This window comes from Astatotilapia calliptera, chromosome 20 (genome assembly GCF_900246225.1).
Source record: "Astatotilapia calliptera chromosome 20, fAstCal1.2, whole genome shotgun sequence".
NCBI classification, from domain to species: domain Eukaryota; kingdom Metazoa; phylum Chordata; class Actinopteri; order Cichliformes; family Cichlidae; genus Astatotilapia; species Astatotilapia calliptera.
Window position 1 is genome coordinate 18,013,796 of NC_039321.1, and position 14,430 is coordinate 18,028,225.

Genomic DNA, 14,430 nt, shown 5'->3' on the forward strand with positions numbered 1-14,430 from the left:
TGGTCCAAGTCCTCGTCCATTGTTACATGTCGTCTTACACAACTTAAACGGATAATTTGGGTGCGTCTCTGGCGCCACAGAACAGAAAAGGCGTTACATTTTGTCACACGTGGAAATATTCTGCCCGCTGGTGACAGACAGGCAAAGGACGAGAGGAAAAGATCTGAGGAATTTTACTCACTTTAATTTATTTTAAAAGCATGTAAGCTCCAGAAAATATTTCACAAAGGAAGAGGACGATGAAAAGAGAGAGAGGGAGATAGAGAGGTGGAGACAGCACCTTGCTGTTGCCGGTGCCTCCGGTTGGCTGCGCTCTCCTCCCTCCTCTCTTCCTCAGCACCGGACAGATACCGGGAGCGCACGGTGAACGCACGAAGGATGAATGAACTTTAAATTTGCCTCACAACTTTCCCCCCCTCTCTCTCTCTCTCTACCTGACAGTTTCTCCCCCCTCCCCCGCCGCTCGCTGTTCCAGGAACGAAACCCCTAGAGAGGAATATCTCTACAATGGATTTACCGCAATCACGATCCAGTAGTGATTAAATAGATTTTTTCCCCTCTCACCCTCTTTTCCTTATTTCTTTGCGGATGCTCATTAGCTTCGTGAGTCGAGATGATGGCATCAATAGGGGAATTCGATCCTCTCAACACCAGAGTCCCCGCAACTAAAATAGAAGTTACCGTGTCCTGCAGGTAAGGGCAAACTCCCGTACACGTACTGTAGATGCTTTTCAGTTTAAACCCTGATCTAGAGTCTGTTATTTCACCCACTGTGGGTAAAATATGCTGAAAAATTAGTTCATCAGATGTGCGTGAGGAATGTTTTGTTCTTTCATGTAACACTGATGTTTTCTATCTATCTATCTATCTATCTATCTATCTATCTATCTATCTATCTATCTATCTATCTATCTATCTATCTATCTATCTATCTATCTATCTATCTATCGATGACCTTATGCTTTCAGATGCCCTTTGCTCTCATGGTTGCCTCCATATGTATTAAAGCGGTTTAAAAATCGTGGAAAATATTTTCATATGGCATCAAGTCTGGCCAGTGCCCTAGCGTGCCACTGATATTCATAGACATGCCTTGATGGTGAGCTGTGTGTTAGGCACAGTGCAATAGCACGTGCAGTTACAGAGTGTTAAAATGCTGCAAATAAATACACTGATAACAGCCGTTTAATTTGTCCTGTTTAATTTGTAACCCTGCAAGAGAACTTCTACAGCTGGATTTACAGTTTTACAGATGCCTTAGCTGAACAGTTGACTGAGTGACTAACAGACCAAGCGGAGAAGCTCATCCAGGGCTTTTCCAGACTGTCAGTCACCCTGCCTACCTGGGTCTGCTGACGGTCTTTCCAATTCACTCCTGAATAATGAATAGCTGTTGCTCCTGTGCTGTCCCTTCTAAGATCAGACAGATTTGAAGTGGCTAGACACCTGACAGCAGTGTGAGCTAAAGGTGAGCTCAGATGAAGAGATAAATGATAAAGTTCTTTGTGTTTTTTTGTTTGATTGTTTGTTTGTTTTTTACCTTGGGTTTGCACACTGAATGCATGACCTTATCTATGCCTTGAATTACTGAATTTCTGTTTGATACAATGACAAATGGAACAGCTGACCACTTAATATAAAGACTGGAAGCAGGAGGAAACAGTATGTCTAGCTCTGTTTAAAAGTTTAAAAACCAGCATAATGTGAGTTTCTGGGCACTGTGTGCAGGACAAAACATGAAGTAATACATCAGGGTATTAACCAGACTGAACAGACCTCTATATAACTCTCTTTAATGATGTTGGAGGTTCTGGTAAGCATGTAGAGACGGGCAACTGATTTTCTTTAGATGGGCAAAATTGCACTATTGCATTTCATTTTTATGATCCCTCTTCTCCCAAAGATAGAGTTATCCTGCACACTGTTTCTGGATTTTTTTTGAGCAACAGCTTGATATACTGATACATTTCAGTGAGAAATACTTTTTCTTTTTTTCAGACTGACACGAGACAACCCTTGGGGCTTTAAAGCATGTGAAATCTGAAGCCAAATCATGGCCTTAACCAAATAGTTTTGTTGACTAAACCTAACAAAAGTAGGGTTGAAATGATACAGTAGAAAGATCCATGTACACAAACCAAGGGAAATCTTTGGGATTACATCACACATAAGGCTTCTCTGAATATTAGTTTACTTGTGAATTAACCAGTGGAGTAATTAAATCAGTACTTTACAAATGTATGAATGTCATGACATGAACTTTTGTTAGAAATGATTATAAAGACTTTTACAGCTAATCTATGGAGTGTTTTACCCTCATAGAAGAAATACGAATGCACTATTTCACTCACTGTTTCTGCATTTTGGCTTAATTTCTGTTATTAAATAATAACATGGTGTAAAATGTCATGTTTTGTGGTTATTTGTCTAGTTTCAAGACTTGCTAAGGACCACATGATTTGCATTATTTGCTGATATGTGAGCAAAGGTGTGTGCTTTCCTTTTTTTTGGCTTTACACTTCATGGCTCAGAGTGGTTTTACATGATATACAATCACGCTGTTTGTGGATGTTGAAATGCAACCAAATCATAAATTCTGTGGACATACAATGAAAAGGCAGAATCATGTTACATAATGTTTTGGACTAGATTATGTGATAATATATGATTTGTCTGTTACTTTGGTTCATTTCTCAGGTGACAGTTGTCCAAATAAATATGTGAAGTCTTTCACTTGATTTTGTAATATGTGGACAACAGGAAGTACCTTCTTCATTCTGTTTGGTAACTTGTCATTACTGCCTACAAGTTGCACAACTGTTATTTTTATATACATCTTTCAGGTGTGACGCTAATGACAACCTGTCGCTAAAGAAAGCAGAAGGATTACCACAACAGACTCCCAGTATTAGTTTGTTCTTTTAGAGTACAACTGCACACAGTAGAAATATTCCGTTTCTGTATGTACTAGCACTTGTGTGAAGATTGAAGAAAAATACAGTTATTTTTCCTCACATTAGATGCAAATGTAAGCGCTCTTATTCCACAAAGTAACTGCAAAACCTTGTGCTCTTGAAATCATCATCTCAAGCGTATTCACTGTGATGCATAATAGCAGGTACCTTCAGAAAACTAACAGTCTGACACATCAAGTCATCACTGGCAGAGAAATATGTATGTATGACAAGACAGGAAAATTTAGAAGTCATTGTGGAAATGACTGGAAATCACCAGCCTGTTTCACACAGTACCAAAGGGTTTGAGTTTTTCATTTTTGTAGGACTCATTAATTGACATTAAAACTTTTTGACACATTAATGTAAAAACCTTTGGCGAGCTAGAGTCATGTAGTGTTTCTCTGCTCATGTTTTGGGAAATTAATCTTTGGTTCTGAAAGATATTTCACAAAATGTGCCAGAGTAACTGAGTCACCAGCTACCTATTTATCTTGCTGATCAGTCCTTCACTAATCATTCAGTGCTTTGTTTTTTAATTTTTTCTTTCATTTTGGCTTAGCGTTACTCAGAAAGGCTTCTCGTGATGTTTGTTTTCACAGAATAACTTGGGGAGCAGTTTAAATTTGCCCATGACCTAACTTTCAGGGTTTAGATGAAAACCTTTGTAAACATGCAGGAGAGTTAAGAACAAAAGAGATAAAAATAGGATGGAGCGAATGTTAATGAATGAATACATCTTTTTTATTGTTTCCACAGGAGTCTACTGGATGTGGACACATTCTCCAAGTCAGATCCTGGTATGTATGAACCATTTAGAGTCTGAAGTGCTGGTACTGATGATTAAGTTTAAATAAAACTGTTTGCTGGGGATGGATTTGGGTTATTTTTTTGTTAGTTTGTGTTACCTAAAATGAAGTTAAATACATTAAAAATAATAAAACAAATAAGGCACACCACAGATAAATGACTCATATTTAACTTATTTATTAGTACACAATACTGCAAGATGTAGTATTGATCTGAAACAAAGTAAATACAAGATCAGTATTGATAATACCAAGTACTGAAAGTACAGCTACCGGTACATTGTGTGCAGTGTAATGATTTATGAAGTGAATACATCTTCCGAATGCTAAATGTGAATACATTTTAATGAGCACCAAATGACTTTTTTACGTTCCACTGTTAATTAGTTTACACAACAAAACATAACTTTCACAGTTTTTCAACTTTTTAGTTTTTTTGAGACCTAAAACACATTTGCATGGAAAACAAATATCCATCTGTGCAGGGATCTTTATTTAAACAGTTTTTTCCATGAATTCATTTAAAAAAAAGATCTCATTTTATATAAAATACCTCATATTCAGAAAAAAACACTGCTGACATGAGGATAAAATGTTTATCAAGTTTACAGAATGACCCGTGTACGTGTGGACACAACCATGTTCTCAGTCACATTCAGGGTGACAGTCTGATTAAGGTGTTAGGCTTGTTAGTTTTGCTAGCAGTGTGCATGTGTCAGGTTCTTATTAGACCGGTGTGTGGATGCACATGTCTCTGTGTATGTAAACATGATCAGTCAGATCCAGCAGCTTTGACAGATCATACATTTTATATGGTACAAAATAGCCTCAGAGTTGTTAGACAGCTGGGGAAAATTGTGACAGAAAGTTTTGATAAAGGAGTTCATGCACTTACTTTCTCCTACTGTTCTCCCCATAATGCCATTGGCACGATAGCTGTTGGCCACAGTGGATTTGAATGCACCAGCCGGAGCTAAAAAGTTCAGAGAATACAAGTGTTGCATACAGATGTACCTTCAAACACTATTTTTGAGTGGTTTCCATCAAACCGCTACATTTCTAAACACCAAAATTGTCCATAATTACGCCTCCATGGCAGGATGTTTTCCACCCCCACTGCTGCACTCACACATCTTGATTTTACAAACCCATGTAGAAATTTAGGTGATATCTCAATTTTTTCCCTTTTTTGGGGAGTGGGGTGGGGGGTGGGGGATTGATTCTGAGCTGTCAATAGCCAAGCCATACTGAGAACATTTCACAGCCACTCACCTCCACAGCAGCAAGTCTGGCTGTCTCTCCACCACCTCGTGTTCATTTTATTTTCAAAGCACAAGTGATTAAAAAAAGGACTAAGACATGCTGGCCAAAAAATGGCAGTTAAAAGAAAACATGATTTTCAGAAAAGGAGAAATTAGCAATCTTCAGAGTGAAAGGAAGTCAACAGAAAAAGAGCATAACAGCTTGAGTTCAACAGGTTCACGTGTTGTAGTCAGTGAAATTAAATGCAATTGGTGAATTTAGATATCAGTTATCTCCACTAGAATAGACTAGAGAATACAATCATAGCAAAAAAAGTGTGAGCCATTGCATCTGATAATCTGACTGCTCTGTAATAGTTTTTTGGTGTTTCCCCTCATTTGCCCTCCTGGCACCAAAGCTTTTTGCAGTCTAAGTAGAGCAGTGTGGTAAGCTTGAGAGGCCACAGGGCTTAACTATCTCAGACAAGAAATGATACCTTAAGAAAGCCTAACAGTTGAGCTTTAAATGAGTTACTCAAATCACAGCTTGAGAGCACAGCTGTCCAACCACCGGTCTTCAGGCTTGGGCGATGATGACTGATCACAGATGTGAGGGCTGCCTGAGGAGCGACTGGGCTCCAACCAGTACAGACAGGGTGAAGTAGTGCGTGAGGTTCGTCTTCAGTCCAGCACACACAAGCAGATGTTGGAGAAGAGCTCTGAGCCGCCTGTTGCTACATGCACTGCAGCTGGAAGATGTAATTAGCGGAGATGCTATTATTAATCAACAAACAGAGGCAACAGGGAAGATTCAAGATTTAAAACTATTTAAAAAATAATATTTCAAGCAAAGAGTAGAGGTTGGATTTTATCATTAAGTCGCTTATTTTTTGTGCTCTCTCTCGGATCCACAGAAAATTGAACTTGCACAATAAACGTTTAACGTGCAGCATTAACAAAAAGTGCAAAGCTTATGTTAAAGACTTCCATAACTCTGATGTGCATCAGTAGTACAGTCTTTAGGAGGAGCTATTAGATGTGCAGAGTGTGCAAGATTAAAAGTCATGTTAAAGAGGATTAAAACTTTTGTTAACAAGGCAAATGTTCTTGATTCACTTCAGAAGAAATGCAAATCTTATGATGTACATCAATAGTAATTCTAAGAAGATTCAGTGCACTAATTAGGGGTATATGTAAACAGTATTGCATTTACTGCACTTATTGCTGATGTGAAAAGCAGCAGCTTGCTGTACATCAGCCCTTTAACCAAAATACCAATCAAAAACTGAGATACAGCTTGACATGAAAAAATGAAAAAAGGCCATTTAATATACAGTCAGTTATCATTATGAAATCAGATGATTCAATGTTGTTATGAACTGTTAATAATCATCTTTTAGATTACCTTAATATTATAAAATAACTATTGCTGTCAGAGTTAATCTTGTTAAAATGACGTTAACGCCATAACCGCATTAATGCAGCAAATCTCTGTTAGCGAGTTAGTGCAGATCGCCCCTTGCATGACCTGCATGGCGTCAACGCGTTAGTTCGTTTAGCTCTTAATGCGTTAGCGCCGTGCAGCCCCAGGCACAGGGCGATCCACGCTAACTCGCTAACGGAGATTTGCCGTGTTAATGCGGTTATGGCGTTAACGTCATTTTAACAAGATTAACTCTGACAGTACTAAAAATAACCTTTTTGTTTTGCAGGGACACATTTTCTTTTAGGTATTTTGATAAGGACATTTTATTTCACAATGTCAACTTTTATACTTCTTTTAAGCTAGCAAGCCCAATATGTGCTACCAAACTTAGCTTTTATGTTTACGGCTACTTAGCTAGTCAGCTAACTGTCTAAGCCAGTGTGTGGGTTAGTGTTATAAGCATTAGAGTTAGTGGTCTTTGCTTGATTTCTTTTTCTCCAATTATAAAGTTTAGGTGTAATATATGTAGATACCACAGTGGTTCCATACAGCTTCCAACCATGACATTCTTCTAAAATTACGCATACTTGCATGATAGAAAACCCACATGAATTTTCAGTTCATTTTCTAGCTCGAAGGTTTGTGACAAACAAATTTATTATTTTGATGTAAGAGATGGTAAATGCACTACCTGAAGAGCTTTACACAACATGACTCATTCACCCATTTACTTTTTTTCTGTGCTCAAGTGGATTTTACTTAATATTCACACACAGAGAAAAATACATCACATCTGTAAAATCAGTTTTCTTTAACTGAATAAAAACACATCAGCTAAATGTTTGATTGAAATTTAAAGCTTTTTTTTTTTTTTTTTTTTGCTTTCTCTTCACTGAAAGTTGGCCTAACTTAATATATCAGCTTTATCAGGACTCTCAGTCATCAGTTAGTTTTAGCTTGAAAGAAGAATTACTTAGTGTGATGCATCAGCAGCAACATATTCACCTCAATAATGCCACAGTCACATTAGGGAAAGCAGTGGTCAGAGACCATGACATGAACAAAATAATTTCAAACGTGTGGAATAAATTTGGGATTTCATTGCCTTTGAAATGGCTGCTTCACAGACAGGAACTTTGTCTGCAGCTTGTAGCAGTTTCTATCTTTAAAGTGACTTTGGTGTCAAGACGTTGATAAAACGGCCATAAGACGAATTAGTCTGCTATCGGGTTGCAATTGAATGGTGTCAAGGTAGCAATTACATGCATTCTGTTTGTGATAATAGGTCATTGAATGTGATAAATTTGCTAAAATTGCCTAATTACATTCAGAGTCGAGCCAGAACCTCATAGATTCCGCAAGTAGTGATGTAGTTTTTGCTGGACCGAGATTTGACTGCACAATGAATGAGGTGCTTCAAAGCCTCTTTTTTGTATAGGAAGATAACCAGAACACAAACAGTTGGCAACCATTTAAGTTGAGTCTTGTAGTGCAAAGAGATGCGTTTCAGAAAAGTTGTACTTGTACACATTGACTCAGATTAATTGTAATGTATTAGAAACCATATATAAATTAGACAGCAGTTATTTGCAAACCTTAATCAAGTCTGTCTGAGTGTGACTGCAAGCAGTGTAAGTCACACTGCAATTGTTTGGAGACAGGTTGCCTCCAATCACGTGACCTTAATATAGGTTGCCTTAATATGGTCGCCCAGTAGTTGCTGATGTGCACAGTCGACCTCTGAGTGAGAAGTTCGTTAGTACAACTGCTTGCATTTACGTAATACAAAAAATATAATCAATGCAATCACCAGGCATTTTTACTAGTCCCTTTTTTTCTTTATGTAACCATAAAATATTCTTGGCTCTTGACATTTTAGGTTTCATTTGAACATTTCCACATTTAGCTCTGAAACTAGATGAAATGTGTGGGTGCCCATATCCATAGTCTCTAAGAAGTGCATTATATCTTTAAAACACACATGCATGTTCAAATGATTAATAAGAATACCATTTTTAAAATATTTTTAAGGAAGCATTTCCCTCTGGCAACATAGACATCCACAGCTGCCAATTAGCACCTCCACATCTGGCTAAAGTCAAATGTATTTTTACTGCAGCAAGATTTTATCAGTCCTCAGCAGCTGAAATACCTTTCTTATTCTGTAATTATCAAGAGTGCCTGTGTTCCTTATGAATTTCTGTGATATAGTATATGTACTGTCTTAGTGGTCTTTCTGTGTTTATAGTGGCAGGAAGGTTTAGCATGGCTCACAGGAACTACATACTTTGATCTGTAATAGGAACCAATCATCTGGATATGTCTGCCATCCAGGAAATTCTGCTGGATAATCTTGCACGCCCAAGAATTTTGTGTGAATGGTGCACTTTTACAGTTCAATTCACAATTGTCAGAAGAAACGATAAAACGATTCCTGCTGTGTTAGCTAAGTTGTGAAATTGCTTGACTAAAAAGCTGCCTGTGAGTTCTGGCATCAGATAAGCCTGCAAATGCACAGTTTTCCTAGGTAATATTTCACTGGTACCTGGAAAAACACAGAACACCAGCGCCAACCTTTGCAACGCTAGAGTGCTGTGGTCTGAATGCTCTGTAACTCCCCCTCATCTAACAAGGTAGAAAAACAACTCCTCACTGCTTGCCAATCAATCCTACTTGGAGGAGATCATTGTCAAAGGAAGCAAAAATGACTGACAGGCTTAATAACCTCTTATTTGAAAACATGTTCTGTGATCTCCAGGAAATTGCAGCTACTGAACTGATCACAATCTAACAATACCTCCACCCTGTCATTCTCAATCCATTTTAATATGCAGAGAGCTGTTATACAGGCATGCATCTGTATACACTTGTCTACAGGTATTTTCGTAAGTCAGACCAGTTCACTGATTTAGTTTCTGTTGACAGATGCTCCCTGATGCATGCATCCGGGCTTTAAGACTGTAGAGAGTTAGCTGTTGGATGTTGGGCAGTTACAGGAATAAATGCTATGGCAGTAATAAGGCTGCAGCGTATGACAGGAAGGAAGCTTAAAAAAAGGACTAAAGAACGTGGCTGTGTAACAAGAGGATACCGGCCCGTTCAATCAATCAGACGTTCTTTTTCCACTTCACATGTGAATGTTTTAATCAAAGTATATTCACCCAATCAGGGCTGCGTGCACTGCATCATTGAAGCTTCTGTGATTGCTAAATATAGGAACTTTAGATGAGATAGCAAAAATAACACAATATGCAATCGGGTCAAAAAGAGCATCTTGGCCTCATAAAACTGCAGGCGATTTAATTACTTTTAATATCGTTCAGAGATAATTTAGTAGGTGGTACTCATTAAATGGGTCACTTCCACTTTCACGGAGGTGTGTGAGGAGTCAGGAAGATGTTTTTTAATACTGTTGTCCATTTTTCACCGCATAGCTTAACTTATTACAGTCATTTCACAGAAGATGAGACTGACTAAAGCAGGGCATACATTTACACAGACATCATAAACTGCTGTCTTCATCAAAAATGCATTAAAGTGCCTAAATTACTCAATTCAAGTAAGGCAATGATCAGTGAAAATTTAAATTGTTTGATCACTATAGCCCTCTTGGGTTTCATTAACATAATGGATGGATGAGGGAGAGATGCTTTCTGTTCCCCGGTGATTCAGCTCTGTGTTTCAGATCAGATTTTAAACCTTGCACAATTACAGGACTTATTTGAAGGTTGTGAAACTGACATAAATCCACTTAGAATTACCCCAGACTCACGAAAACCTGTTTTTAGTATCAAAGTAATCCAGTGTTAGTTCACTATGCTTCCAGACAGAGATCGATCATGTATCCATGTATCTGTATACACGCCACGTCTCATATTTTTACAAACAAGTCATCTGTATTTAAAAGATGGGCAGTCATAAACTTTGTGTTTTACTCAGTGTGACCTCAAATTAGTAAATACTTTCATAGTGAGACCATAACATCACTAGGGAAGTGTTTTCTCAGGTCATAGAACAAAACAGCTGAGGGCTGTTTCCCCACAGACACAATATAACTGTAAGCTTTGCAATCAGACGAGTCGCCCTCTACTGGCCATTAAAAAGGATATAGATTTAGCGACACTTCCACAGTATAGACAAGTTAAATACTGTTAGCTAGATAAACAATAATAATGCCAAAGGATTGTGCGACTGTTAGAAATCGTACGTACCATCTGTGTTCAAAATCAAATCCTAGCTATGTGTTAGGCAATGACTGCCTCTGTGTTTTGGAGCACTCTGTTTTTTATACAATTGTAAACTGAGTATTTTGCTAATTAATATTTATATAGAGATCTATATATTATGTATACTGTAAATACCATATATTCCATACCACTGGTTTTTTTGCACTATGACAGAAAGACAAGCCTCCTCCTCCTCATTTATGTACAAACTTGGAAACAAATGTAATAAAAAATGTTTCTAATAATATCAGTCACAACTTAGTCATTTATTTACATTCCACAATACCACAATAGTTTTGTTTAACTTACAGAGTGGCTTAAAAAGAACTAAAAGAGTTCTATAGTCTGGATTTTCAGGTTCATGGTTATTCACAGAAATGTTTGGGAACTGATGACATCCCTCATGATTTCAGTATTGAATTATTGTTGCAGCATAGGAAGGGTCTTTAGGATAAAATAAAATATGATACAAAAACTTGTCTGTTGAGGGAGATGTAATGATTCAATTTGATTACATTCAAATTCATTTCAAATACATTTAATTCATATGTGCCTGTTTAGGCTCATTTATCTGCTTTTTTAGTGTTTCTGTTTTCTCTTCATGCTCTCCTAAATGCATGCTCTGTCCTTTACATTAGATATTGTGATTGAGTTGTTTTTGAAAATGCAGCCCTATTAGATATGACTCAGTTTCACTGAAAAGTAGAAAGAGATTAAAATGGCAGGTAAAATTACGTTGTGACAGACCAGTTCACTTTTTACAGCTTTGTCTGTCAAAATGATGGACAATGAAATGCTACCTCTGGTGTTACCTTGTGTTAAAAGCTCTGTATTTGCTCACTTCTCTTCTCTCAGTGATTGACTTGGATAATGATATCCCTGCATCCTGGTCTGTGCTGGTCTTGGCTGAATGTAGTGACAAGGGGTTTCTGTTCAATGCCAGGGATACTGACATTGTACAGACCACCAGCCACTGTTGTCTTCTGTGTAAATACAGGCCTTTTGATGTTGCCGAGCTCACCGCAATAAACCAAGCTAGTGATGTGGTCTCTGCCAATATTCCCCCTACATTACTATGCAAAGGTCATGAGCCATGACTGGATCCCATTTCTTTAATTAACTCATTAGAAAAAGACAAAGATAACACAATTTGACTGGCATATGATGGTATTTTTGCATCAACAAGGTGATTCCCAAAGAGCTATTAGCTGAAAACTCAGGAAATCTTAGCATGGTGTGTGGTGTGTGCTCGAAGAAATTGAAGGAAACTGGACAAGTGAAAGACAACAGGAAGAAGTGGCATGTCTAAAAAATCTACACCGGATGAGCAAATTCTGAAAGTCATGTCCTCAAAAAAAAGAAATGATGTCACACTATTAAGCTATTAATAAGGTATTAGAAGGTGCTTAATTCATCATTTATGTATCTTTACATCATTACTGCTCCTTGGTATGCCATTTATAAATGCAAATATACTGTTATGACTATGATTCTGATTATTACTAGCAGTGATAGCTGTACATAGATAAACCATGTACAGCAGTGATGCACATGCACATGCTCATTATATTAATGCTGCTATCCTGTATATATTGTACATACTATTGTTTGAGTACTTACGATTGTTTTTTTTTGTACTTTTTATATTTTACATTTATATTTATTATTGAAACTTGCACCAAGGGAGTGGCACTCCAATTTCGTTGTACTCTGTACAATGACAATAAAGGCTATTCTATTCTATTGGTGTAACAGTAACAGATGGATAAACATATCTGTATTTATAAATGACATACTAAGGAAGAATAATGATGTATAAATGCTGAATTAAGCACTTGCTAATAGCTTACTAATGTTGAATAGTGTGACAGTATCATAAAGTTGAGTTGAGTTGATCTGCTTGAATTGATTCATCTACTATTTGACGAAGCCTCATCAGAAATGGTGTCAGTGGAAAGATGTCTCTCAAGACAGCATTCTTAAAACAAAAGAGTAAGAAAGGAAAGAAGGCTGAGGTATGACAAATTACACAAAAACAAAATATAAAGAAATTGGTGTCGTTTGAGACTTTTGTACGCTACAGTATTTTGGTAATAGATTTGTTATTTTGTCATAATGACCTCCAGATTTGACAAATTTAGTTAACCTCCTAGGGCCTGATGTCCACATATGTGGATGTCATATTTTGGGTTGTCTAGACCAAAATACTTAATTTTGCTCTACAAGGGCCTGATATCCACTTACAAGGACATTATACTGACACTGTTCTATCGACATTTAAAACAACTGTCCTCATATGTGGATCTCATTCTTCTCAGTAACAAAAATCCGGTAAAAAAAAAAAAAAAATCACGTAATTCTTTGTTTTTACATTCATCAGGTCCCAGTCAGCCCAAATAGCAAAGAGAAATTAAAAATGCATGCCATTGAAGAGTTTGGGTCTTAGGAGGTTAAAGATAATAGCCAGACTGGTCTGTGAAACCGTTTTTGAATGAATTGACTACAGTTACAGTCTGCAAAACAGTTTTTCAAAAAACATATTTTTCAAATTCGGGGATCAGTGATCAAAACAAATACGAAAGCACATGTCTGCATCTTTGGTTTAAAAATAGGCAGACCAAATTACAGATAGACCCCAGTGCTTCTGAACTTTGATGGCACTTCATATCAAGTGGTACTCGACGAAACCCAGTGATCCGGTTGTTGATATTCGCTATTTCAGTGCTGTAGTGAGTCTCTTTTTTCATACCTAGGTAGCTACAGCTTTGGACTTTGGTAATGATTGGATTTTTTTCTCAAGAACACAACAATAAATATGTGATCTCTTTTCTCCTGCATTCACATTCTGAGAATTTCAGCTGTTCTTGTCAACAGCTTTGAGCTAAGAGGTTGTGCTTGTTTGCGTCTGTCTGTCTGCGTATCTGTCTCCTGCTCATGAACTTGTCTGTCACAGCTTTCTACAAGAATGTGTTAGATGCCAAACACTCATCTCTTCAGGCACTTCTTCTTATCTAATTTATTGATGACTCAGCGTTTGTCCTTGGAGATGTTGTGTCACGTTGCCTGGTCGTTGTGTAAATTTAATTTGAGTTTCTCTTACTCCACCATCAAATTAGCTGATGCCTCTCTCTCACCGCCCACACAGGGATGGAGGATGTACTGTATACCTGCACTGTTCATGTGCTCATCTGTGTAAAGTACAGGACTGTTAAGTTGGCTTGCAAATAGCTTTTTTTCCCATTTAGATGGACATGAATAAACATGATGCTTTGAAACCAGTAGGCTAACCAGTAGGTTTTTACAAAGAATATATTGAAGATTTTGTTGTTCTTTTACTTTTGTGCTTAAATGTAAAGCGATTTAGGAAGACCAGGTGTTTGAATGTTTGCTTTCGGCCAAATGTGACACTGTGCACTATGATTATGCATCTTCAACCCTTCCAAAAAGGCCATACTTGTACAGTCTTTCTCTAATTGTACTGGTGTGAGCTTGTGTGTAGCTCTTTGGTTTTGTTGCAGTTTCCCTGATTGCATGGTCTGACCTTGAGGTGACTTTGCTGGGCATAGAGTGCTGTGAAGACTGTGGCACTGTGTTAACACACCTGAATGCTCCAGACTACAAATTGGCAAAGATTCAGTTTTTATGGAGGTGCTCACACATGCTGGTGATCAATTAATGAAGTGCATTTGACTAGCGGCACCTGGCTTCTACACTTTGCTCATCCTGACATGCTTTACACCACTGATGCCTGACCTTCGTTTTTGCATTTCATTA

The 14,430-nt window shown here is 37.6% G+C and overlaps 1 protein-coding gene across 1 annotated transcript in view; it reads left to right on the forward strand.

The window, feature by feature from the left end:
* LOC113013066 (copine-9-like) overlaps positions 1–14,430 on the forward strand; it is a 113,808-nt gene continuing 99,378 nt past the window's right edge. Inside the window, exons 1-2 of the mRNA XM_026153657.1 lie at positions 1–693; positions 3,714–3,754. Coding sequence (XP_026009442.1) covers positions 614–693; positions 3,714–3,754 — 121 coding nt within the window. The 5' untranslated portion in view covers positions 1–613. The remainder of the gene's footprint in view (positions 694–3,713; positions 3,755–14,430) is intronic.